Genomic DNA, 27747 nt, shown 5'->3' on the forward strand with positions numbered 1-27747 from the left:
GAGTCTCAGCGAGACAATTGGGCAGAGTTGGGGGGGAGTGGAGGGGCGCAAGCACTCGGGCAGGTTTGGGAGCTCGGTTCTCAGGAAGGATTAAGTCACTTTTGGGGACACAGAGGCTCTCGGAGCCCGGAGCGCCTGTCGGCGAACTTCGCACTGCTTTGGAGAGTAAAGCAGGGACTCTCCTGGTGAGGTACTTGCCGCCACTGTCGTGGAACCTTTAGGTCCCGCCTTCCGCCGCCTGTCTGTCTGTGGTTGGACTGGCTGCAAGGGGTGCGCGGGGCTCTGCTTTCCTCGGCCAATGGGAAGACGAGCAGCTTCACGTTGAGTGTGGCTGGAGGATTGGCAGGCGAGGCCCCGCCTCGGCGCCTAGGTCCCTGCTGAAGGGTGAGGGAGGGAGCGCCTCCGAGGCGACGAGACCTGCGCGGTTCCCTATGGCCATGGCTACACCGTCGGTCACTCTCGGCATCGACCTGGGCACCACATCTGTGAAGGCGGCGGTGGTGGAGGCGGGGCCCGGCCACCCATCGGGGTTCGTGGTACTGGCCAGCTGTGTCCGGGCTACGCGGGCCGAGGCGGCGGCCCCGAGCGCGGCGACTGCGCCCCAGGTGAGGCAGCGCCCTGGAGCCGCGCCGCCTCCAGGAGCCTCCTGACAACCCTCTTCCTTCTCAAGGAGGCCTTCCCGACATCCCCGTTCCTCAGAGAAGTCTCCCTGACTGCTCCAGGCTGCCTGATCTCCGCCTGCCTGCCACAGCTCCCCTGATCCGTTAGGCCTGGTCCCAGGAGGTTTCCTAGCTGCTGACACCGATCTCCCACTCTGGCCTCCTCTAGGGGCCTTGTCCATGGCGCTGTATCCCCTTGCTCTCTGCCCTCCACTTTCTGTACCCTGACCCGCGGGGGAATTCCTCTCCTTGTGTAAAGTGCAATGACGGGCCTCAGGCCTCCCTATCATTCTAGCTGCTCTTTGCTCACACCTGCCTGTGTCCTCAAGTTCAGCTTGTTCCCCAGGGCAAAGTTTGGGTTTTCCTCTGGAAGTCAGATGCAGAATCAGGCCTAACCTTAGAGGAATGTGGACTGAGGGGCTCAGACATCTTGTCAACAAAAATCTCACCGGTGGGCCGGCCGCCAGTCCCCAAAGGATGAGACATCTTGGAGGAAACACAGACAGACAGAAAGACAGAAAGATCTTGGAGGAAAGACAGAAAGACATTGAGAGATACCTCTATTAGAAAAAGATCGGATTGATAATTATACACTACAACTGTTATCTTATAAAATTTAGTAATAATACACCGCAACTAGTATCTTGTGAAAGCTACATGATAGAAATGGAGAATGTCACTGTAGTGGGCTCTGTTGTGAAATGTGCCTTCAGAAAGGGTGTCAATCCTCAGAGCTGATAAATTCCCCGAAAAAGGTAGCTCTATGTTCATTTGATTGACAATAGAAATTAATATCAAAGAACTTTCTGAGTAACCTCATGACTTTTTTCTGTGTCTCAGCTTGTTCTTCTCCTAGTTGAAATAGGTGGCCTCTATGGCCCCTTCTAGCCACAAACCTCGATTTTCTGAGCCAAGTCCCACTCCCAAGAGCTTTGTTTTTCTCAAGCTCTTGCCACATATCTGGAGTCAGTTCTTTAGGGTTCAGAGTCCATCTTGCTCAGAAACATTTCAGAGGATAAAGGTTTCAGGAGCACATTGCATTTTCATGGAGGCTTTCAAAATTAGTTTGTTCGGGACATGCGTTTTAGAATGATTATTTCACTCCCTGGACTATGAGATGGAGGCAGAGTCAGCTCTGACCCTGTGGAGGTGAGCAGAAGAGCCAGGATTACAGAGAATGGGCTTAGTCCGTGCCCTTTCCTCTTGTAATAGGGCCACTTCTTGAACACTACTCTCCCCACTTCCCCCAGCATTCAACAGGCTGTTCTGTGTTTACAGGCATAACCAGTGCACCACACCTGCCTAATGAAGGGTTTGCTGGGGAGCCAGTAATAGCCCCCTTTGAATCCCCCGCATGTGTGTTGTGCTCTTGGACAAACAGCATTCCTGTAATTTCATCTACAGTGGGATTTCTCAACCTTGGCACTGTTGATTTTTTTGAGTTGGAAGGTTCTTTGTTGTGCCTTGGGCTGTCCTGTGCCTTGTAGGATGTTTAGCCGCGTCCCTGGCCTCGACCCACTATATGCCAGTAGAACCCTCCTCCCCAGCTGTGACATCCACAAATGTTTCCATGTTGCCAAATGTCCGCTAGGGGACAAAAATCACCTCTGGGGGGAGAACCACTGATCTATAGAAATAGCTGATGGCTCTGTCCTTTCCTCAGGACCATACTTCTCACTCTTTAGGAGTATTGTGTATACCATGGTCTAGCTTGGCAGCATGCGGAAGGTCAGGCTTTTAGGTATTTGCCACCAGGGTTTTTGACGGAAACTCTCTGACTCTTTCTTGAGTTATTAATTTTTCCTCTCTGGGCCTCAGTTGTAAAAAGGGGTGTCACGGAGGAGGGTTGAATGAGATTCTAAGGTCATTTTTCTTTTTTTTTAAAGTATACCACTTTAATATTTTTTTCCAGAGACGATTTCTTTAGTCTTTAAGGACTTAGCTCCTTGCTTGGGCTTTGGCGGAGGTCGTGTGGCAGCACCCGCAGGTCTAAATCTGGGTGGGGGTGTTCTGTCCTTTCAGGCTTCAGGAGAGTGATTCCCGATTACCTTGCTGTGAATGGCATAACTCACACAGTAATGTAGTTACACATACAACTTGGGAAAAGCAGATAGGCTCCACCTCGGAAATGTCCCTCACGGCTGCGGCCTCTACTATGTTTCCAATGACGAACTTCTTATTTATTTATTTATTTATTTATATTTTATTAGTTTTTTATCAGTATTTTATAGTATTTTATATATTAGTATTTTATTAGTTTCATTTATTAGCTTTATTAGTTTTTTAATAAATATATTAAAATATTAATTTTATTAGTTACATTATTATTCACAATGTAATAGTTAGACATTTATCATTTAAGTCCCTCACATAGTGACAACCCCCCTCCCCCATCTACTACCCCTCTGACATCGCATACAGCCGTTACATTTCCACTGTCTCTACTCCTAATGCTGTACTCCGCTTCATGTAACTATATATATATATATATATATATATATATATATATATATATATATATATATATATATATATATATACATATATATATAAACTTGTAGTTGACATTCATTATTGTTCAGCTTCAGCTTCAGGCGTACAGTGCAGTGATCAGGCATCTACACCATCCCTGAGGTGGTCTCCCTAATGAGACAAGTTCCAATGACGAACTTCTTAATGGCCTTGTCCTTGGGCACGCATCGGGCACAGCTGGTGCGTCGCCTAGGCTGCACGTGGCTTGGCCCTTTTTGGCATGACCATTGGTCCTTCTTTTCTTGGTCATCTAGGAAGTGAGGACCTGAGAGACTGTAAGTTCTCTTTTCAAATCTAAGTCCTAGGATTTGATCTGGATGTAGACCCATTGATATTCTGAACCAAGGAATGGGGGCCGCGCTTTTCCTGTTACATGGTGGGTATACCCATTGTCCATCTTCCATCACACTCACTGCTAAACTCGAGCGAACTGCTGAACACGGACCGTCTCCTTGACTTCACTCCCATATGGCCTGTTTCCCTCCTCACTATCCCCACCCACACAACTCACCCACGCTGGGCCCATTTTAAACAGCAGCTCCTCTGTCCGGGGTTGATGCACCTTCTGTTGGCCACAGGGGAACTCTTTAAACTAGAAATGTCCAATAAAAATTCGAGCCACAAATGTGAGCCACACCAGTAATGCTCAATTTTCTAGTAGCCATATTTAAAGAAAGTAAAAAGTAACAGGTGAAATGAATTCTAATTACATATTTTATTTAACCCAGTATTTCCAACATAGTAGCATTGTAATATGTAATAATTTGTATAAAATTAGTAATGACATATTGTACATTCTTTATTTCCCCCCCATACTACATCTGAAATCTGGTCTGTATTTTACACTTACAGCCCCTCTCAATTCAGGTTAGCCACAGGTGGCTAATGACTGCAGGTCTAAACAAATGTCTTTTCCCTGCTTACTTCTTTCTTCCCTCACTGTCTTCTTTCTTCCCTCCTTGGGGAACCGTGCACAGTCATGCCCGTCTCTTTACCCATCTTTCCCTGCCAAGTCAGTTCTGCTGTAGTCTCTCCTATATACGAAGAGTCTTGTTAGGATCTGGAGATGCCTCCTCAGGAAAACGAGTTGTGCTCCCTCTCTATTCCTTCTTCCCCGGTTCTACCCCTCTTCACCTCTCCTTTGTTCATGCTTATGAGCAAAGAATTGCCCCTACCCAAGGCCAGCTGGCTGAAGGGCAAGTGAGGGGTTTGCTCCAAGAAGGGGGGGGGGGGCCTGTACTCTCCCTGGAGGGAAGCAAGGGGTCTGAGGGCTCAGTCGTCAAATGCTTTTCCAAGACCCTCAGCTTTTTCAGTTCCCCAAGCAACAGATTAAATTTATTAAGGGCTCAGCCACATTCTGTTTTCCTCTTTTGACTTTTCCATGGATTCTTCTAGGTGTTATATAAATATAAGTTTATTTTGTGCCTGGAGGTGATTTCTATGTGGCAGAAACATTTTACTTTGGTTGAAATCAAAATAATTTAGAACCCTAGTTCTTATTTAAGCTTTTAATTTACCTTATAAATCTTATTCCATTTATGAGTCTAACATGAACCATCATTTTTGAGGGCCTTTGAATAATACTTAATCCCATCGTAGTTAATTAAATATCTTAGCTGTTTTAAACTGCAGTTATACATTTAATATATTTTCTAGGCATTGCAGTTGTCTGACCTAAATCCCCTGATTACCTGAAAATAAGACCTGGCTGGACAATCAGCTCTAATGTGTCTTTTTTTTTTTTTTAAGATTTTATTGGGGAAGGAGGACAGGACTTTATTGGAGAACAGTGTGTACTTCCAGGATTTTTTCCAAGTCAAGTTGTTGTCCTTTCAATCTTAGTTGTGGAGGGTGCAGTTCAGCTCCAGGTCCAGTTGCCGTTGTTAGTTGTAGGGGGCATAGCCCACCATCCTTTGCAGGAGTCGGGAGTCAAACCGGCAACCTTGTGGTTGAGAGCCCACTGGCCCATGTAGGAATTGAACCGGCAGCCTTCGGAGTTAGGAGCATGGAGCTCCAACTGCCTGAGCCACCAGGCCGGCCCCTATAATGTGTCTTTTGGAGCAAAAATTAATATAAGACCCAGTATTACATTACATTACATTACATTACATTATATTATATTATTATTATATTACATTATATAAGACTGGATCTTATATTAAAGTAAGACCAGGTCTTATATTAACTTTTGCTCCAAAAGACGCATTAGAGCTGATTGTACAGCTAGGTCTTATTTTCGGGGAAACATGGTCTTTTCAGAATAGTTCTTATAAATCTAATAAATTAAATATACAACTATGCAAACCTCAAATGTTCTTAATGTTTCAAATCCTTTTGTACATATGGTGAGATTTGAACTTATAATCACAAATCTAGATCAGTTACTCAGTTTCACATTTTATTTTTTATCTTTTTTTGTTTTTCTTTTCCTTTTTGTTTTTTCAATTTCACATTTTAAAATTGGAGTTAAAAAAAGTAATCTAGGCCAAATTGTCTTAAACATATATATTTACTTAAAATACCAAATAGTCAAAGATTCCTTAAGCACAATATGAATCACATAGGAATGATTCTTTTAAACACTCATGTTTAATTGATCATTCCATTTTGAAATGTACTTATTCACCAAGAAAACAATGATGTCACTTGGGTTGCTTTCCCAGGTGCATATTTTGTGGTGGCCTCCTTAGCTTATTGAGACTTCTTTCTGATTAGAGGCATCCGCTGGGATGGGGTGGGACCCTGGAGTCCTGTTCCTAGTCTCTCTAACAAGGACTTCATAATTTAAAGGAAGAGGTAGTCATGAAATGCAGATTTCTTAGGTTTGAGTCACATTGTTGCCTACTTTGGAAGTTAGTCTGTACCTCCCACCCATTTGGATGTACTGCTGGATTGAATTTAATATTGCTTTAGCTCTGAGATACCGCAATGCATTTTCCCATCTGACTCCAAAGACTTTTCCAAATCCTGATTTCTTGCCTATACCATTCCTGCCAGGTTCCCCCCTGCTGTGTTCCAACTGTCTCTTATCCCTTCCTCTATGTGCCTTGCGAAAGACCCTGACCTTATTTCTCTTTACAGCATGGTCTGTCTTGTGTTTTCCTGTCTTTCCTGCTAGACGTAACTTCCTATAGGGCAGGGACAGTGCTTTTCTCAGCTGACAGTCACAGTGGAGGAGCGAGCCTGGGCCATTTGTCAAACCTAATCTGCAGCAGTGCCTCAATCTGCGAAGGGAGGGAGTGGAACCTCAGGCACCACATTCCAACTCCACGCGCTGCTGGAGGTGGTGGAGAAGTCTCAGTCTCACATCTCTTCCCTGACACTGGTCAGCACGCGATCCCAATGGAATTATCAGGGCAGCCACCACCCAGGGACTCCCTGGAGGCCTCTGCCTGCCTGTCTGTATGCCCTTGCTCAACGTATCCTGTTCTATTTCCAGGCGCGGGAGCAGGATGTGAGTAGAATCATCCAAGCCCTAAACGAATGCCTTGCTGCCCTTCCCCAGCAGGCGCTCCGGAAAGTCTGTGGCATCGGAGTGTCAGGGCAGATGCATGGAGTCATGTTTTGGAAAACAGGCCAAGGTATGCTGGGCTCTGGGGATAATCGCGTGCTAACAATCACTGTGGACGAGAAAAGTGCTGCCCAGGGCTGTCTGAAGGGTCAGGTTACCCTGTAGTGGGGATGACACGGCACATGCCTCCTCTTCTCGTGCGTGTACATCCTGTCTGGGACAAACGTGTCACGAATAAGTGCACTATCCACTCACACATCATCTGCTCAATAGCCAGGAATAGGGAGAGGGGGAAGGCTGAGTTGCCTCTGATTCCCTGTGGGATGCCACGGCGTGGATTTCCCACAACTTCTTCTTTATCTGTGTGAGTGTCTCAGAGCGTCACTGCCAACATCTAAGAGGTTCGTGTCGCTGTAAAAGATGCCAAGACACAGAGGAAACACTTCTGAATTTGGGTGTAGTTTCTGCTGTTTAACATAATCACAGGTATTTGTGATTTTCAAATTCCAGGGTGTGTCCTTTTATGGGCTCAGTTGCTAGCTAAGCATTATGTAGTTGGTCATCTTATATCAGCTCTGCCACAGTGCAGACGTGGGTGACTTGTTCCAGGAGGAGAATTAAGCCAGTTAAATATCAATGAGCACTTTACATGCCAAGTGCTGGGCTAAAGATGTTACCTGCGTGAGCCGTCAAACTTTCCCAACACCCTTATGACAGAGGTTACAGGACTGTTCTCATTGTGCAGATGAGAAGTTGAGATTCCGAGAGGTTAAAAGAGTATGCTCGGGGTCATATGGCAGCAAGTGGCGCCTCCAGGTTTTGACCCTAGGTCTGTCTGACTTCAGACGCTGAGCTTTGAAAGGCCTCTGGGGGCACCAGAGCTATGGGAGGGCACAATAACTCAACGAAGGGAGGAGCTGCCCAACAGAATGTCCAAGGAAGGATTAGTCTCCTGTAGGAAGTTGTATGCTTCTTGTTATGGCAAGTGTTGGAAATATATCTTCTTTATTATAAAAAATTTTGTATTGACATAAAAGTAGGGAGAATAGTATAATGAACTGACACATACCCATCACCCAGCTTCCAAAATACCAGTATTTTACTGCAGGTGTTTTAAGCAGAGGATGGATGGCTACTTTGGGGGGGCTGTAGTTGAGGGGATTTGAGCATTGGATTCACCCCTTCCTGCCTGGAGAGTCAGCGATTCTGATTCCTCTGGGCCATGTGAGTGGTGACCTGCCTCTCAGCAGCATGACTGATGCCTAGTGACGCATCCTATGACCAGTCCCTGGGATGGGCTGGGTACCAGTAGAAGCCAGTGCAGCCTCCCTCCTTTCCCCCTTCCCTCTCATCTGCCTGTTTTCAGGCCAGCTGGGCCCACAGGACCTGCTTGGCTCCAATCAGTAGCAGGAGCAGAAGGCCAATTAGGGCGTTAGACCTGACCTCTCAGAGGGAGTCTAGGTTGTAAAAGCTTTTTAAACTCCTTAATTTTGCATTAACGAGTATAAATGTCCTTTTAATACTAAAACCCATCCCAAAGAGGACAGCAGAGCTCTAACGATTGTGGTCTGGTCACACGCCGTCCTTTCTGCCCATCTCCTGGACTCTGTAACAACCACACAAACCATGGCTCACCTCGCTGGAGACAGCTGCTTAATATTTCATTGAGCCAGCCCGCATGCCTTCTTGTTTTGTTTTCTGTTTCTGGGAAGGAGGAAAGCCACTGTTTGACGATGATGATACCTGCTTAGCAGAGTTAGGTGAAATCATATTTGGGATCGAGTTGTTCTGCTTTTAACAGCGGCCATCATTCAGTTTGGGTTCAGTACCTACAACATGTAGAGCTGTGTGCTGGGCCCCGGGGGAGACATAGAAAGAAGTGGTTGAAGCTCTCACTTTCCAGGGCACATTCAAGGCAGTCAACCTGAGCAGAGAGCTAAGTGCTTCCATGCGGGTACAAGCGAGCCAGCTGAAGGAGAGGAGAGGCAATGACCAGTGTCTTCTGAGACGGCTGTGGTTATGCCTGTTTCCAGACTCCATTTTCAGGCTCAGTCATAGTAGGAGAGAAGTGGGGATCGTAAAACCAAGCTAAAAGGCAAGCAGCAGACGGGGAGGAAATGTTTGCTAGTCTATGGTAGAAAAAGAATGAATATGGGTACATATAAAGAACTACTAACAAGGAAAGGACAGGTGGCCCTGTGGGAAAATGGGCAAAGCAGAAGGACAGGCAGTTCCTAGAGCAGGAAATACAAATGGCTAAGAGGCATATGAAAAGATGCTCAAGGTCATTAGTTATTAGGGAAGCCCAGACGAAAACAGTAATGAGAAACCATTTGCCACCCACTGGACTGTAAGAAATCAAAGTTTGATAATGTCAGGAGTTGGCAAAGGGGGTGGAAAATTGGTCTTTCAAGTACCACTGTTGGCAGTGTCAGTCAGCATAGCCATTTTGGAGGGCCATTTGGTGGGTAAGGTAGCTGCTACCAAAAGAAAAAAAAAATAAGATAGCTGCTATGACTGTAGGCAAAAAAGGGGCTACATACTAAACCTGAGAAGCTCAGGGGAGGCCAGCATAGCGGGCCCTGCAAACTCAGAGACCGAAATTAACCACAGAGGATGGTCTGAACAAAAATTCCTAAGAGCAGGTCATGGCCCGTAGTCACATCCTTGGCCTGTAACTTCCTTGGCAAAGGTCAGTCTTTACCTTAAGTGAGCCTGTCTATTGTCTTTTTACATCTAAGATAACATACACTTGGAATATCAGAGTAATTCCTTTTTCTGTATCCCCCCCAGGGCACAACCCACTGCACCAGAGCAGGAGACCACAGAACCCCTCATTGTTCTCTTGTTCCCCAAATACCACCTCTATGTGCTGTACTCGTTTATTGTTAACTATCCTGCACCCACCAATGTAAAAAAAGTATGTGTGTCTTCATTTTACTTTTTATCTAATCCCAGAGAGTTCCCCGCTTTGCTTTCTCTCACCCCTTAATCTACCCCCAATGGATTTCAAGTAACCCTCCTTACGTCTCCTCCTTTGATTCTAATGTATAAAATAAGCTACAAAACTGTCATTTTCCACAGCATTTTCTTAATCCATTGAGGTTTTGCTCCCCAGCAGTTGTCGTCAGGTTGACTCACATAAACTCATTAGACGTCTCTACAGGTTTAGATGTTTCTGACGTTGACTTGTCTCAATAGCGCTGCTACTTGGAATCTGTTCAGCAAAAGTGCTTTAACATGTATGTGTGTAAGAAGGCATAATCGTGGTCGTTCACTGCATCTGTTTTTATAGTAGTGGAAACTGTGACATTTAAGTATAAGACAATGATTAAAAAAGTGTTGGTATGCCCACGCTGTAGATTGATAGACAGTAGTTAAAAAGAACAAAGTAGGGGCCGGCCCCGTGGCCCAGGCAGTTAGAGCTCCATGCTCCTAACTCCGAAGGCTGCCGGTTCGATTCCCACATGGGCCAGTGGGCTCTCAACCACAAGGTTGCCAGTTCAATTCCTCGAGTCCTGCAAGGGATGGTGGGCAGCGCCCCCTGCAGCTAAGATTGAACACAGCACCTTGAGCTGAGCTGCAGCTGAGCTCCCAGATGGCTCAGTTGGTTGGAGCGCAGGCTCTCAACCACAAGGTTGTCAGTTCGACTCCCGCAAGGGATGGTGGGCTGTGCCCCCTGCAACTAGCAAGGGCAACTGGACCTGGAGCTGAGCTGTGCCCTCCACAACTAAGACTGAAAGGACAACAACTTGACTTGGAAAAAAGTCCTGGAAGTACACTCTGTTTCCCAATAAAGTCCTGTTCCCTTTCCCCAATAAAATCTTAAAAAAAAAAAAAGAATAAGGTACATTCATGTTTGTTGACATAGGAGGAACTCTAGAACATGTTGTTGGATGATAAAAACAACCCCTAGAAAAATAAATGCAGCACAGTATTATTTGTTTTGTAAAAATAAACAAAAACAAAACCCAACCCAAATCAACCAAACCAAACAAATTATGTGTCCATGTAAAAATTTTGGATGGTTACCCCACAAGTGCTGACAGAGACAGAAAGGAGGCTGGGACTCAGGTGGAGATGGTCGAGCTGTCCTTTTGCTTTATCTGTAATATTGGAACATTTTATGTGGAGAATGCATTCATTTATCACCTGTGTAATTAAAAAATTAAAAATATATCAGTTCTTTACTAGAGAGAGAGAGAGAGAGAGAGAGAGAGAGAGAGAGAGAGATTTGTCAGGCCAGATTCTGAAACAGGCTACTTGAATTAAATCCTGGTTCTACCACTTAGTAGCTAGGTGACCTTTGGTAAAAATTTTTAAATTTATCTTTTCTTTATTTTTCTTATGTGTAAAGTGGGGGTAATTGTCACATCTATGTTATAAGACTATTATGTAGATTAAATGAATTAATATTTTTAAAGTGCTTTGAACACTACTTGGTACATGGTAAGAGCTCCATATTTGTTTTATAACACAAACAAAATAAAAATGATAGTCTAAAAAGTAAAAAAAAAAAAACAATCAAAAGAGTTTTGGATGCAGATAAAGGGGTTGAACAAAAGCTGCAGTGATCCAGCTTTAGGGCTGGGCTAAGAATCTCAGCTTTAGGTTTAGGTCGAAATGAGGGTAGACCACTCCTGGGAGAACCATCCCCACCCCTGGGTGATACATGACATGCTTCACATGTGTGCATCTGTAACCTGCCTCCCTGGTCTTCTGGGTAGTGGCCAGGGATGCTAAGTAGAGATTGACAAAATCCCTCAGAACCTTCGCCTGGCTGTCCCATCTATCTGCAACATGTATCCCCAGATATTCTTAGGGCTCACTCCCTTATTCTGTTCAGGTCTCTCCTCACATGTCACCTCAGAGAGGACTTCCTTGATCACCCGCCAACCATCTATCGCTCTAGTCCCTTACCCTGCTGTATATTTCTACCTAGCAACTAAAAGTACCTGATATCCTGTATTTGCTTGTTTGTAGTCGGTATCCCTAGCATATAAGTCTCATGAAAGCAGTGACTTTTCCTTGTTCACCACTGTAGTCTCAGGGACTAGAACAAGTGCCTACTACATATTAGATGCTCAATAAACATATCATTCAATCATGCATATACGTATGAATGAATGAATTAATAAATGAAGGGATGTTTCATGGCCTGAGGGGCAGTTAAATCTCTTTCTTTGGTTCCTAAGGAGCACATTTGTAAGAAAATGTATAATGGTCGTGGCTCCCAAATCTGGGGTCCGAGATCAAACACAGCCATGAAACAGCTTTATGTGGGGCGTTGCCCTGTTTTGCTTTATGGCAGCACTGCTCTGCAGTGGAGGCCAGAGTTTCATCTCCACCCATTAGATTTAGAGTGTTCTTGATTACTGATAACTTTTCTTTCTTTTTTTTTTAGATTTTTTATTGGGGAAGGGGAACAGGACTTTATTGGGGAACAGTGTGTACTTCCAGGCCTGTTTTTTTTTTTCTCCAAGTCAAGTTGTTGTCCTTTCAGTCCTAGTTGTGGAGGGCGCAGCTCAGCTCCAGGTCCAGCCGCCCTTGCTAGTTGCAGGGGGCGCTACCCACCATCCCTTGTGGAACTTGAGGAATCGAACTGGCAACCTTGTGGTTGAGAGCCCTTGCGCCAACCAACTGAGCCATCCGGGAGGCAGCTCAGCTCAAGGTGCCGTGCTCAATCCCAGTTGCAGGGGGCGCTGCCCATCATCCCCTGCGGGACTCGAGGAATCGAACTGGCAACCTTGTGGTTGAGAGCCCACCGGCCCATTTGGGAATCCAACCGGCAGCCTTCGGAGCCAGGAGCATGGAGCTCTAACTGCCTGAGCCACCGGGCTGGCCCCCTGATAACTTTTCTTGACTGTCAACATTCTTTTCCCGTTGAGCTGCAGTAGTTGTATTTATATTGCATGGCAGTGTGGGAAATATCCCTTGTATGAGAAGAAGAGCAAAACTCATATAATGGGGTATATTCTCTTTCTTGAAGGCCGCTGGAAAAGTCTGAGACCATGGACAGAGGTTAGAAGGTCAAGGTTCACGGTCATTTTCATCATTATCATCATCACTAACATTCATCGGGTACTTACTGTGTGTCAGGCATTGTTCTAAGTGCTTTACATGTGTTAACTCATTTAATACATACAACCCTACATACTCAATACACACAGCACACAACCCTAGCTCTAACTCTCACCATTCCCTTTGCTACTAGTCTGAGAGAGTCAAGTCAACACACAGGCAGAAAGGGCCACCAGGATCCAGGAGAGAGAGTTATAAGCGCCTCTACCTCTGGACTTCCAGATGCAGTTGCCACCAAGACACTGAACTAGCTTGACTGCAGTTTCTTTACCCCAAGATGGATTTCAGAGGAATTATAAGAGAAAAACACCAGGGAAGGGGAGAACACTGTGAGAAAGCCTGGCGTGATGGGGCTGGTATGTGTGGCTTGGTGGTTTGGGTCTGGGGCGAGAGGCAGCCAGCCTGGTCTGTGGAAGGATAGACTAGGAGGCAGAACCGCTCATTTCCCTGGCTTGCCATAGCTTCGGGACAAGCCGCACCTTCCCCCACACCTACAGGAACTCAGGGGTCTTCAGGAATAAAGTCGAGGCAGTGGAGAAAAACAGGTGTCCCTGGCCAAACCCCAAGGATAGTGACCTATAATCTAAGGGTCCTCTTAACATTGTTTCTTCCTGGAGGGCAGAGGAAAAATCCTGACTTGAGGAGATATTTTACAGGGTGGGATAGCTTAGCTATGGATCCAGCCCAGCACTAAGCCATCCTCCCCAACCCCTCAGGGCTGAAAGGGACTGAGGTCTGGTCCATTTACATATTGCCTGATGGAGTAGCCAGTACTCCTAGAGCAAAATGATTTCACAAGTTGGGATAAGAAGACTTTTGAAGAGCACAATGGTTTCACAAGAAAAACATCATACTGGGTTATTTGATGGAGATTCTATCAGAAGCAGAACTACTAGAATGGACAGACTAAGAATTTAAAATGAGGTTGACATAATACTAAAATATATTAAAGGAAGATGTTAGCAAGGAAACAATACAAAGAAAACAGAAAGAACCAAGGAGAAATATTAGGTATGAAAAATATAATAGTTGAAATAAAGGAGGTAATAGATGGGATTAATAGCAGAATCGATAGCATTTCAGAACAAATAGAGAATGAAAGATCAGATTGAGGCAGTCTCTCAGAAGGAAGAATGAGAGGACAAATAAGTGGAAAATATAAAAGAAAAGTTAAGAGACATTGAGATGTAAACAGAAACACTAGTATCTGATTAATAGGAAACTCAGAAAGGGAAAATTAAAAGTGGTAGAGGAGGAAATATTTGAAGAATTAATGGAGAAAAATGTTCCATAATTGGCAAAATAAGATGTAATGCCCCAGACTGAAAGGGCCCATAGAATGTTAAAGAAGAGAGAGAAAGAAAACCCTGGCTAGTTCTATTGTAGTGAACTTTCTAGGATTTCAAAGACAAAGAGAAAATTCCAAAAGCTTAAAGAGTGAAAGATCAGATCTCATGTAAAAGAGTTAGAAGCAGATTGACATTAATTTTTTTTTCAACAGCAATATTCTATGTAAAAGGCAATAGAAGAGTATTTTGGTTCTGTATTGCTACGTAACAAACTACCTCCAAACTCAGTGATTTAAAACAGTAACCATTTTATCATATCTTGTGACTCTTGGGGCCGGAATTGGACAGGGCTCAGCTGACTGATCTTCTACTCTACATGGAGTATTACGGAGGTTGCTTGGGAGTTTTCATTTGGTGGACAGACTGGTCTGGAGGGTTCCGGATGGTTCTCCCCAAAGCCTGGTGCCTTGGTGGGGAAGGCTGGAAGGCTGGCTCAGCTGGGGATGGTTTGCCAGATGCCTACATGTGACTTCTCTACATATTCTCTCCAGCATGGTGGCCTCAGGGTAGTGAGACTTCTTACATGGTATCAGGCTTCCCCTGAGTGAGCTCTCCAAGAGGCTCTGTTGGGAGCTGAAACACTTCTTATCCTAACCTTGGGAGTCCTAGGATGTCATTCCTGCCACATTTGTCTAAGTCCAGCAAGTCACCAAAGGCTAGTTCTGATTCCAGGAAAGAGAATTTAGACTCTACCGCTTCATGGAGGAGTAGGAAGTAATTTGTGGCCATCTACCACAAATCTACAAATAGTGTTCTTTTATTTTTTATTTTTTATTTTTTTTTAAAAAAGATTTTATTGGGGAAGGGGAACAGGACTTTATTGGGGGAACAGTGTGCACTTCCAGGACTTTTTTCCAAGTCAAGTTGTTGTCCTTTCAATCTTAGTTGTGGAGGGTGCAGCTCAGCTTCAAGTTGTCCTTTCGGTCTTAGTTGTGGAGGGCGCAGCTCAGCTCCAGGTCCAGTTGCCATTGCTAGCTGCAGGGGGCGCAGCCCACCATCCCTTGCGGGAGTAGAACCAGCAACCTTGTAGTTGAGAGGACACACTCCAACCAACTGAGCCATCCGGGAGCCCAGCGGCAGCTCAGCTCCAGGTGCCGTGTTCAATCTTAGTTGCAGGGGGCGCAGCCCACCATCCCTTGCGGGACTCGAGGAGTTGAACCGGCAACCATGTGGTTGAGAGCCCACTGGCCCATGTGGGAATGTTCGATTCCCGAATTGGCAGCCTTCGGAGTTAGGAGCATGGAGCTCCCACTGCCTGAGCCACAGGGCCGGCCCCAAATAGTGTTCTTAAGTATAGAAGAAAAGGAACTTAGAACCTAGAATATTGTAGCTGGTCAAACTGTCATTCAAATAGGAGGATATGAAAAGGCATTCTGAGGCAATAGGCCTTCAGACACTTTGCCAAGAAAGACCTACACTGGAAACAGTTTTGGATGAAATTTTTAATAAGAGCAGAGAAAAATCCAGAAGCTGTTTCAAGAGATAAATGAAGTAAAGATGGCCAGATTCCTTAGTAGTTTGATGTCTAAAAATCAATTAGCTAAGACCAAAGGAAAAGAGAAAATATATCCTTGATCATCCAGAATCAAGTCTAGATCATATCAGCATGATGGGGGTTGGAAGGACAGAGATTAGGGGATTTGAGAGTGTGCCACGGTTCTTAGCTGGGAGAGGGGGAGGAGGTATAATATCAACTTTAAAAAATGACAAAAAAGGAACATAGAAGAAGTGGGACAAATGGAGGGAGTCAGCAGCTTACCTAGGGTCACATAGCCATTGGTGGTGGAGCCGGTGCTAAAACCCAGGCGCTTTGATAATAGAACCCATGTGTGAGTGAAGTGGGTGAAGCATTGTCATGAGTCATACGGTCTGTGCTAGAACGTCACTAGCAGAGTAGTCTCGTGGATATGCTGGTGCTGGTCAGTGGCTCTTTTCTCTGATTTGGATAATCTCCTTTGTTCCAGGCTGTGAATGGACAGAGGGAGGGGCCGCCCATGTATTCCAGCCCAGAGCTGTGAGCCAACTGGTCACATGGCAGGATGGCCGGTGTAGCAGCGAGTTCCTGGCTTCTCTGCCCCAGCCAGAGTCCCATCTCAGTGTGGCCACCGGATTTGGCTGTGCAACCATCTTCTGGCTTTTGAAAAATAGGTACAGACCACTGTTTGAATTGGGTGCTGCATTTCCAGGGAAAGGAGACTGGCCAGGGGGCTGCACTCTAGCTGGTCAATGTCACCTCGCCTTCTGGAGAATCCCTCAATGAGTATGGCTTGCCACAGGGTGTGGTCACAGACCAAGCCTTGGTCTAGAACTGCTTCATTTCCCGGAGGGCTCTCTATTTGTTATCCTGTTCTAACCCCGAGGTGGAAAAGGGGGCCAGAGAGGACAAGGGGTGCCGAGGGTCATGTGGGGAGCTTGTGGTGGGGGCAGGGCTGCTGAGAACGACGGACGTTCTGCTTTCCCAGGTAGAGTGTATCCCGTCGGGACTGCCCTCCCCTAATGACAGCTTTGCTTGGCATCACTGGGAGGGCCTCAGCGCAGGAGGTCTATCTGGGGGAGCCTGTGGGGTTCTGGCTGCCCCCCAGCTATGCCATGTCTAGCCCACACTGCCCACAGCTAGGTGGCGCAGCTAGTGGCGCACGTGCTGGCAGGTCACTGTCAGACTGTGCTGAATTGTTTCCGGTGTGAACAACAGCCCAGAGTTCCTGAAGTCGTACGATGCAGCGGGCACCATCCACGACTACGTGGTTGCCATGCTGTGTGGCTTGCCCAGACCCCTGATGTCTGACCAGAATGCCGCTAGCTGGGGATATTTCAACACCCAGAGCCAAACCTGGAACGTGGAGATGTGAGTATAACCTTGCATGCTTGTTCCAGCGGAAGGGCTGAATCTTTAGAGCGAGAGCTTCATGGGGGCTTTCCGGTTTGGGAAGAGTGGGGGATTCCAAGAGGCCAGGGTGCTAACGCCACCCGTCCCCACAGCCTGTTCCAGTCACTGGGCATGGGTGGGCCTGGCGGCAAGTGAAGCCCTTGGAGAGGCTCCCCCAAAGTCACCCAGACCTGGGTTGGGCTCCCCAGTTCTCTGTGACCCAGGTCTAGCCTGTAGATTTCAATAAACAACTTTTACTCTTTAATATGTTTTAAAATAAGGTGAAGAAATGAAAGTGGTAGGCATGAGGGATGCCTTCTGAGTTCTGTTTAAACAATCATTTGCCTTTTCAGGTCCAGAAGTCCAGTGCCCACTAAGTTCACTTCCTTTCAGGGCCCCAATTCTGAGCTCTGTAATAAAACAAAGAGCACCTGGTAGTTCAGGTAAAGGACTTTCTAGCATGTTTTGTAAAATTGGCAGCCCCATGTTGACTAACCCGAGTGATGAATGCATTTGGTATTCAGGAGATGACCAGTGGGTTTGACTTTGGTTTGGCCTGTGCTAACCAACGTTGACTTTGCACTGAAACTCCGGCTGCCTCCCTTTGCAGCAGAGTCGTTTTCTTCCCTTCAAACGCAGGGGGTTGGATGCCCGGGGTTATCTGGCTCTTATCTAATCCATCCTGATCCTCCCTGCTTACACTGCTTGTTTTCTTCCCCTCAAGGCCAATCCCAAGCTGTTGAAAGCCAGTATTTATTTTTTTAAAAACCTATTTTTCCTGGTTTTAGAAAAGCCAACTGAGGTCCCTGTGAAAACACTGGCATGTACCCTCCCTTCTCCTATTTGTATCCTATAGCACTTTCCTTTGCTGAGGTTCCTGGAAACCATAAAACCCAGAAAACCAAGCACTAGGTAAATACACTGTCCACTTTCGGTTTGCAGATTGAGGGCCTCGGGCTTTCCTGTCCACCTGCTCCCGGATGTTGCCCAGCCTGCCAGCGTGGCAGGCAGGACTTCCCAGGCGTGGTTTGAAATCCCAAAGGGGACACAGGTGGGCGTGGCCTTGGGTGATTTACAGGCCTCTGTCTATTCCTGTATGGCCCAAAGGACCGATGCAGGTAAGTCTCCTCAGATTCTGCTCTGTGTGAGGGTCCAAGGGGCGCACATACCTGGCAGCCTCACCATCCTGTCAGTCATTATTCTGGAAACATGAAAGTCACCCCCATCCCTACAGGTGAAGCCCCTGCTCCGGGAGGTTATCATCCAGCAGGGCCAGTTCCATCCCTGACCACCGTCTGTGCCTTTCTTCTCTAGGGCCAGGGGAGGGAAGTGACTCTCTCTATCTAGTTGGCTGGTTTCTATGCAACTCCATGACCAAGAAAATATATTAGTAGATTAAGATTTCTTATTTTGTGTTTGTCAATGAAAGTTCCATCCCATCTGATTAGATGTGCAGAGTCTTTTCTGTATTTTAGTGTAAGAGAGTTACAGTGAGGTGGAGGCATCAGTCTAGGGCAGGGGTTGACAAGCTTTTTCTGTAAAGGACCAGATAATAAGTAGTGTAGGCTTTGTGGGCCATATGGTTTCTGTCATAACTACGTAACTCTGCTGTTGGAATATGAAAGCAGCCATAGCCAATATATGAATGAATGGGCCCAGCTACGTTCCACCAATACAACTATTTATAGATACTGAAATGTGAGTTTCATATAATTTTCATGTGTCATGAAATATTCTCCTTTTGATTTCTTTTCAACCATGTGAAAATGGAAGAACATCTACTGGGATTGTAAACTAGTACAGCCCCTTTGGAAAATAGTCTGGCAGTTCTGCAAAAGTTAAACGTGGAGCTACCATGTGACCCAAGAGAACTGAAAACACATATCCACACACAGACTCGTACATAAATGTTCCTAGCAGCATTATTTATAATAGGCCAAAAGTATGAAACAATGCCCATCAACTGATAAACGGATTAAAAAAAGGTGGTGTATCCACACAGCTAAAATGCTACATGTGAGTGAAAGTGAAAGGAATGAATAAAGCTCATCACAAAAGACCATATATTATTGTCTGATTCCATTCCTATGAAATGTCCACAATAGACAAATCCGTAGAGACAGAAAGCAGATTAATGTTTGCCAGGGGTGGGAAGGGGAGAGGGTGATTGCTAACAGGTACGGGGAGTCTTTGGAGTAATGAAAATGTTCTAAAATTAGATTGTGGTGGTGGTTGTACAACTCTGTGAATATCCTAAAAATCCCTGAATTGTGTACTTTAAAGGGGTATATTTTATAGTGAATTTATATGAATTACATCTCAGGAAAGCTATTAGTACAAAAAAAAAAAAAAAAAAAGTGAAAGCTGTTCTTAGCTCCTGGGCCATCCCAAAAGAGATGGGCTGGATATGGTCTATGAGCTGTCATTTGCCCATCCCTGGGCTAGGGTAGAATTTGGGCCTGTCTGCCCAAGCAGGATGGTTGCGGGATATGTTTCATTTGATCCTCCCAGCAGCCTGGCTGAACGAGTCCAATTTGGAAGTCCCTTGTTATCAAGGCGATCAGAGAATTCATTCATCTTACCTAGGTTCTCTTTAACATCACATCCTGTTTTCCTCCATCAGTTAGAACGATTACAATTCACCCTCGAATTTAAAAATTCTGACCTGCACTCTATCCTCTGTGTAGTATTTTCCTATTTCATTCCATTATTAAGAAATAACATTTCAAGTGACTGATTTTGTTTTGTTTTTGGTAGTGATTCCTGTTAATTCAAGATTAGCTGAGAGGGAAAGGTGAAAATCTGCCAGTTTTCTTTGCACATGTATGTGATAAAATCGTTTAAGGTCAAAAATGTTCAAAACTTTTTCTCCCAAATTTTCAATGAAAATCGGTGCCCCAGGAAAAGAGGCTAAATTGATCCTGTGAGTTTTAGTTTTCCCAGTACACCATCTCTTTCCTTATATAAACCTTCATCTCAAAGCATGAATGTCAGGGAACTCACGTGGGCTTTGGAGTCCAGCCCTCAGGCCTGGGTTGGAATTTCAGCCCCTCTCTTCCATCTGGCATGACCTTGGGCAGGCGACTTTTCTTCCAGAGCCCTCGTCATCATCCACAGCAAGGGTGATGATGTCTTCTCATGAGGCAGTTGTAGGGGTGCACTGGGGTACTGCTGCCTGTAAAGGCCTAGTTCTTTCCTCCTACCTGGTGGTTTTCAAATCTTAGGCCTTTGTAGGCCCTTAGCCTGCAAAGGGCTGTCCTGTGCCTGGATGTAAATGTGCTCTCTGTGTGGTGAGTGAGGGGCTCGTCAAATGGGAAGAAGGTGAGATTTAGGCTCCCTCTTCACTGAGCCGGTTGTAGTCTCTGGTTCCAGATGGGGGCTAGTAGCCTGTGCTCAGCTGTGCTGCATCCATGGATCCCCATGGGCCCCGATCATTGACACCCTCATCTGAGGGGACAGGTGCGGGCACATTGCTTTTGGTTTATAGTTATGGGGAAAGGCTCGATGGGGCAGAAAGTAGATGTTATTGGCTTTCTGAGATTTGTTTTTGTTGTCCTTGCTTCTAAGCCCCCAGTAGGTGGGAAAGTCGAATGCTGACCTGTATAAGTTTGGCCCCCAACAGATGGAGAGCAGGGCTTTTGGTCAGGTCTTGTGAGAAATGGAAAAGAGACTCCTGGAATGGTACAGTCTGCATGCTCCGGCCTCGATCTAAAGGAGAAAATCGTTCCCTCTGTGCTGGGTCTCATTAAGAAAATGAGAAGGAGGTGGAATTTGCCAAAAATGAATGAGACCTCTGAAGGGAATAAAACATTTGGGCTGAGGTCTTACTCTGTGTAAATAGTTGTCTATTGCTGTGTAACAAATCACTCCATATGTAGTTGCCTAAAACAGCCAACAGTTGTTAGCTCACCCAGTTTCTCTTTTTGTGTCTGTGCCTGGGTTTGAAATTCGTTTTGTAAATATCTGTGTTTAAAATAGATGATGCAGTTTCTGCAAGTCAGGAATCTGGGTGTAGCTGGAGGGTCTGGCTCAAGGCCCCTCAGGAGATTGCTGTCAAGCTGTCTGAGGGCTGGCACTGCCCTCATCTGAAGGCCTGCCCAGGCCTGGAGGGTCCACTTCTCAGTTCCCACATATGGCTGTTGGCAGGAGGCCTCAGCTCGTTGCCACGGGGGCCTTGCCATGGTGCTGTTCAGAACACAGTACCTGCCTCTCCCAGAGCAAGTGAGCCAAGAGAGAGGCTGCAGTGTCTTTTTATGACCTCATCTTCAAAGTCACACGCTGTTACTTCTGCTTTATTCCCTCCATTAGAAGCAAGTCACTGAGTATGGCCCACACTTCCGGGGAGGGGAACGAGGCTCTCCTGAAAGGAGCAGTGTTCAAAGAATTTGTGGACATGTTCCTAAAACCAGCACGCTCTCCCCCTGCCCTATTGTGACTTGTGACTTCTGAGTGTGCCCGACAGGCCTAACCTCCGCTTTCCTTGCACCCCAGTTCTCAACATGAGCACTTCGGTTCAGCTGGTGGCTGCCATGCCTTCAGGATTCCAGCCGGCACAGACTCCAGACCCTGCGGCCCCAGTTGCCTACTTCCCATACTTTGACAGGACCTACCTGGCAGTGGCAGCGTCACTCAATGGGGGCAACGTGCTCGCCACGTTCGTTCACATGCTGGTCCAGTGGATGGCGGATCTAGGTAAGGTGTGGCCCCCACAGCGGTGTGCTGTTTTTTCCACGTGGCAGTGTCTTGGTGCTGCACGTGCCGTGGAAGCACGTTCTAGATTCATGTCTCAGACCCAGCCATCCTTTCTTCCTTAGGGATCTGCGCTTGTAGCCTTCTTTCCTCTCGTTTTCTGAGCTGCCATCACCTAGTCTCTGTTTTGAGAGGGCACCTTCTCCTCTAACCTAGACTGTGGAGTATCATAAGAGTCTCCCAGCTCTCCCCTGCCCCACGGTCTCATTTTCTCTGCCAGTAAGCGCCTGGTTCCTTGCATTTGAGGTTTTACTTCTGATGACTACCGACAGATGAAAATAAAAGGGTCAAACACGAATGAGGGAAAAGACTCCTGGTATTTTACAATCTTATGAAATCCTCATAGCATTTAATCGTGGCGAATAGTTCCTGACTCCCTTTCTGAGCGAGCTCCCTCCTGGGTACTGGTGCCCTCCTGCTCTCTTCTTTCATTTTCAGAGTAGGGTCGATCAGGCCTTCCCTCTGCTCTACATTTATAGGGAAACACGAAATCTCCCTCCTCCAGGAGAGGTTCCCTTTCCAAGCACTTCAAATAGACATGAAATTTCTGGTCAGCCGTCCAGGTTTAGGGAAATCATGTTCCTCTATCTAATGCATTGGTTACCTGTAGGAACTCAAAATCACGTCATTCCAGGAAACCCCCTACACAGTCAGGGAGCCATGGGACGCTCTTAGGGTCAGTCATGCAGACAAGTGTTGCATGTGGGTCTGTTCAGGCTGGCCAGGAAGGTCAGGATTGCTGTGTGTGTGTGTGTGTGTGTGTGTGTGTGTGTGTCCATTCTGCCCCTGTGGCTGGGGTCTCCTCTGGAAGGCTTCATTTAAGTCATAGAACTTTGATTTCGTTTTGCCTTGCATCAGAAAAAGTTTTCAAGATGCAACACCAGTTTTCAGAACCTAGATGTTGTTTACCGAGTCTGCTGGTGTTTTTCTTTATACAGAAGTGACTATTTTTCTTACCCCTGAAAGAAGTGGTAATATTTAATTTCTCTGTAAGACCTTTAAAGAAAAAAGTCTTTTGTGTTTTCATGGTTCTCATTTTGAGGAAACTGTGTTTTGAAGGTTAGTATCTTACGTACCTTAACCTTTTATGAAATTTTTACAGTTATGTCATTTGATTGAAAAAACATAATTGCAAATATAATAAAATGTACTTAGATAAAAGACATACTTTTAAAACCAGAAATGGCCATGTTAAAGCATAAAATACAAAATGAAACTTGCTCTATTCAGAACACCATCCTATATTTGCATTATATTCCAGAGGCTGGAACAAGGGGTTCCTTCCTCATGTGGTAAATTAGAGCAGAGACTCTGAAGCAGGATGGCCTGAGTTTGAATCCCTGCTCTGCGACTTGTGTGTGCCTTTGGGCAGGTCATTTAACTCCGGTATGCTTTGCTTCCTGTATCTGAAAAGGGGGGTCATTCTAGTGCCTACCTCAAAGGACTGTGAGGATTAAGTGAGTTAATATTGCGAAGCACTTAGAACGGTGTCTGGCCCATAGTAAGTGCCATGTAACGCTTGCGAAATAAGCATAGTGTGGTGGGTGCAACCTAGGAGAGTGGCCTCAGTTCCCCGCTCTGTCCCCAAGTCATTATGTGGCCTGGGTAAGTCCCTTCCCTTTTGTGAGTTTCCAGCTCTGATGTTCTGTGGTTCTAAGCCCATGGTGTGGACATTTGGCTACTCGTAGCAGTTCACCCCGCCAGTAGATTCCAAGGAGGTGCTGAGCCAAGGGACGCAGACACAGGGCTGGGAGCCAGGTCTCTCAGGCCGCTAGCTGGTATCCACCTTCCTTCAGGTGCTCCATTAAGTCTGGGCTGTGGCCCAAGTGGTCCCCAGTGAGAAAGAACACTTTCTTTCCACAGTTCCTTAAAAAATATTTTGAATTTTGGTTAGGGAAACACAAACACATCATTATTATTTTTAAACTGTAGAGTTTATTTGGATCTCAACAGTTTTTCCACTAATGTCTTTCTCTGTTCTAGGATCCCATCCAGGATACCATGTTACATTTAAGTCATCATAGCTCCTTAGTGTCTCTGTCTTCTATTTGAGCGATCTGTTTTTTTCCTTTTTTGTCCCCTTTCCCTTTTACCCATTAGTTTGGTGGTTTTATGTTTATATCTATTCTTGTAGAAGTTTCCAACACACTGTGTTTCCTAGGATATGGAGAGACAGTCACTGTTACACGTTGCTGTGTGGTGTAAATTGGTACAACTCGTAAGGAGGAAATGTCATGTGAATTTCTTTTGATCCAGCAGTTCCCCTTCAAGGACTCAGTCCTACAGATTTATGTACTTGTACACATGTGCTAGGTGACCCACCAAACACGTGATTTTTTCCTGCTATTTTAGTAGGATTTCTAGAAGGAGAAGAAAGATACTTATATTCATTCTGCCATGTTTAATCAAAGTCATACTGATCAAATTTTGACTATGATATTTAAATTCTCTCTCTCTCTCTCTCTGTCTCTCTCTCTCTCTAGTTCCTGAGCATGTATAGTTGAGTTTCTATAAATTAAATGTGCTCTAGTTCCTGAGCATGTATAGTTGAGTTTCTATAAATTAAATGTGCTCTAGTTCCTGAGCATGTATAGTTGAGTTTCTATAAATTAAATGTGCTCTAGTTCCTGAGCATGTATAGTTGAGTTTCTATAAATTAAATGTGATGACGAGACTCCATGGTGACTCTACGTTGTTGGTTCTTGGCACTGGCCACACACTAGAAATACTTGTGGAGTTTTTAAAACAATGTGGATGTTCTAGTGCCACCTGCAGAAATGTTGATTATTCGGTCTGGGGAGTGGGTGGGGCCTGAGCATAGCATTTTATAAAGGTTCCTCAGCTGATTCTGCTGCCCTCACGTGTTGGTAAGCACCGGTCTAGAACCTTCTCCTCAAAAAGTGCGGTCCTCGGGCAAGCAGTCCTGGTTTCCTCTAGGAGCTGATCACAAATACAGAAGCTCAGGACCCACCTCAGGCACGGGAGTCAGACACTGCATTTGAATAAGGTCCCCAAGTGATTCCTATGCACATTCAAATGTGAGCAGCACTGGTCTGGACTGGTGTTTCTCAGCTTGTGCTGACGGACAGTGTAGAGCGTGGTCAGCCCTGTGACCCTGGGATTTCTGACAGTGCTAGTAAGTCTAGTAGCATCCGTGATGATACTTACTGACTAGTGTATGCATTATGGCCCCTTGGGACCAAGGGTTTCATAGTTGTGGGATGGTTAGAGCTGGGGTCTGCAGTGAGAGAGCTGGCTGAGATCTGGGGCAGGGCATAGCTAGCCAGACTGTGAGTCCCTGAGACGGAAGCAGCCAGCTGCAGCGAGAAGCAGGGAGTAGATCTCCCCCAGCCCCCTGGGAATTCTATATTGTTTCACCCTGCAGCAAGGGGCGCATGAGTTCTCACAGGTCTTCTCCATTCCTGGCAGGCCTGGAGATTGAAGAATCCACTGTGTACTCACGCGTGATCCAGGCGGCTGCACAGCAGAGAGACACCTGCCTAACCATCACTCCAACAGTGTTGGGCGAGAGGCACCTGCCAGATCAGCTGGCCTCAGTGACCAGAATCTCCTCCTCTGACCTCTCCCTGGGGCACGTGACCCGGGCCCTGTGCCGTGGCATCGTGCAGAACCTGCATTCCATGCTTCCATTTCAGCAGCTTAAAGAGTGGGGCGTGGAGCGGGTGGTCGGCAGTGGGAGTGCGCTGTCCAGGAATGAGGTGCTGAAGCAGGAAGTGCAGAGGGCTTTCCCTTTCCCAGTGTCCTTTGGGCAGGATGTGGACGCAGCTGTGGGGGCAGCGCTGGTCATGTTCCAGAGAAACCTCAAGCAGAAGGAGCCTTAGTCAGCACACTCTGTGGCCAAAGTACTGTTGCAGATTTTATCTGATTAACATTTCTCATGTGATCTTGGGGTCATCCTTTTCCTGGATAGCTCGGTGGGCAGTTTTTAAACAATGCTTCTTCTCAGGCACCATCTTGACCAAGAACCTTCCTTCAGGGCACACTCTGATAATATAGCCAGGAGTCATCAACCAGATCCCAAATCAGTGCCTTCTGAAAGAGACTCTCCTAGGGGCTGGTTGCAAATGTAAATGTGGAAACAAGAAAGAGAGAAAAGGAACAGTAGCCCAGCATTCTGGTCAGCAAGCTCACCTGTGATTCACCTGCAGACAAAGAGAGAATAAATGTGGACTTCAGGCACCAAAAAATCTGGTAGCTCCAAGTAAGAAAAGTGGGCTCCACGTAAGAAAAGAAGACCCTTCCCACCCCGCACCCCACCTCCAGCTTTTGGATTGATTGTTTTTAGGGACGGGAAGCCCAGACTTGGGTCATGCGTGCTGTTGGAAAATTCCTTCTCTAGTGGATTGTACCACACGAGCCCTTCCCAATCTCATTCTCCCCTGGACACAGCTGGTGAGCTGGGGCAGGGGGAAGCCCAAGGACAGTGAGGCAGGCTGGCTGAGATGAAGGTACAGGAGTCTGGCCTGGCCTTCTCACCACGTACTTCCCCTCAAGGACCGCCTGTGCCCCAGACCCTCACAACACAACTGGCATGAAGACATGGAACAGGGAAGGAAAGGTGGATGGCATGACCAGCAAGGGGGATGGATGCTGCATGGCCACCACCACTCGGGCACATTGTTCCCAAGAGTCTAACCAGGCACGAGCAGGACCCTTTTCCAGAGTTGGGTCTATGCAACAGTGGGTTTTGCCCCTGCACAACCCTGGAATCTTTCCAAGGTGAGGGATGCATCCGGACATTCTCCTGCCAGAGGGGATGGTCAGTTTAATGAGACAGGACCCAGCTCTTCTTTCTTTTGGTGTGGCCTTGCTGGCCCACCATGTGTTTCTGCCGTGCAGGACATCCCACTGAGGCAGTGTGCCTACAGGAACCCCTGCAGGGGTCCCTCCGTGGTCAGGAGGATGACTGGAATGGCTTCCAGGACAGGGCCACCATTGCTGCATCTACCTCCAGACTCCCAAGGGCGATCCCAGCCTCAGGCAGACTCTGAGGCACCCAGGCAACTTTGTGTTTGGGAAACAGTCATGTCATCTCTTTGTAAGCGTCACTTTATGAATTCCATGATTGTCTGAAGCTCTTAGATGAATCTGTCTGGCTGTGCCGATTGAATTTCATATCCTAAAGCTCATTCTTTCAGAGCCTTTTCCCTTTAATAAAAGACACCTGTCTGGTTTGGGAAGACTGTGAGTTACATCAGAGCCATAGAGCTGGGTGCGGGAGGTTGGACCTGATAGCCCTGAGGACTCATTTGTAGGTTCTCCTGCAGAAAGAACCTGTCTGCACCACAGCTCTACCAGGACAAGTGGCCGCAGACCACTCAGGAAAGCCGTGTGATTTTTCTTTCAGAATGAGTTAAGACGCCATCCTTTTTGAGCCCCTGAAGAAGGCTTCTGAGAGAAGGGAGAGGTCAAAAGATAACAGCCGTGTCCATCAGGAGGAACTGGCCCTCTGACTTCCATTCTCAGGGTGTGTGGTGGAATCTGCAATTATAAAATTAGGAACTAGATGGGTGTTGGACAAGCCCAGGCAGCCCAGCCCAGTGCTGAGCGCGCAGCCCCTTTCCCCGAGTCCACTCTACCTCTGAGGCCTGAGCCTTGCACGTTCTGAGCTTGTCAGCTAACAGTGCTGCTGCCGTTTCTATTGCGTGTGGCCTGGAGCCTCTGCAGAGGAGGTGAGAACAGCTGCCAGAGCCTCGTTTTTCCAGCCTGAAGTCAGAAACCACTACTGCTTCTGCTTTCATTCCCGGGAGGTACCAGGGAGTGTTTGAGACCAGCATGGTCCTCAGGTGAGGAACTGGGCTTTTACAGGTATGGCTGCTGGCAACATCCTGATCTTGGAAGCAAATGGCAGCCTCGCACCTGATTTCCCACCTGATTTGCTTCGGCCAGTAAAATGTGAACTTTAGAAGTGTGTCACTTTGCTAACAATTGTCACCCCAATAAACTTCAATTGAAAAAAAAAAAAAGAAGTGTGTCACT

At 46.4% G+C, this 27747-nt stretch overlaps 1 protein-coding gene and 1 pseudogene across 1 annotated transcript; one reads left to right on the forward strand and one right to left on the reverse strand.

Moving 5' to 3' along the window:
* The first annotated feature begins 45 nt into the window (after positions 1 to 45).
* Positions 46 to 27734, forward strand: SHPK (sedoheptulokinase). Its single transcript, XM_019743836.2, has 7 exons — positions 46 to 605; positions 6631 to 6772; positions 16097 to 16280; positions 16825 to 16977; positions 17941 to 18116; positions 21490 to 21690; positions 25177 to 27734. The coding sequence occupies exons 1-7, from the start codon at positions 432 to 434 to the stop codon at positions 25587 to 25589; spliced, it is 1443 nt and encodes a 480-aa protein (XP_019599395.2). The 5' UTR covers positions 46 to 431; the 3' UTR covers positions 25590 to 27734.
* On the reverse strand, positions 1888 to 3441 carry LOC109453801 (small ribosomal subunit protein eS26; annotated as a pseudogene).
* Positions 27735 to 27747: the final 13 nt, after the last annotated feature.

The sequence above is a fragment of the Rhinolophus sinicus genome, linkage group LG15 (assembly GCF_036562045.2).
Source record: "Rhinolophus sinicus isolate RSC01 linkage group LG15, ASM3656204v1, whole genome shotgun sequence".
Taxonomy (NCBI): Eukaryota; Metazoa; Chordata; class Mammalia; order Chiroptera; family Rhinolophidae; genus Rhinolophus; species Rhinolophus sinicus.

Bases quoted from the DNA above. Each gene is read 5' to 3' on its own strand.
- SHPK (XM_019743836.2), top strand. From the start codon at position 432: ATGGCCATGGCTACACCGTCGGTCACTCTCGGCATCGACCTGGGCACC. The intron at 16,978-17,940 runs GTGAGTATAACC...TTCGGTTTGCAG, and splicing joins CAAACCTGGAACGTGGAGAT to ATTGAGGGCCTCGGGCTTTC. The intron at 18,117-21,489 runs GTAAGTCTCCTC...CTTGCACCCCAG, and splicing joins GGCCCAAAGGACCGATGCAG to TTCTCAACATGAGCACTTCG.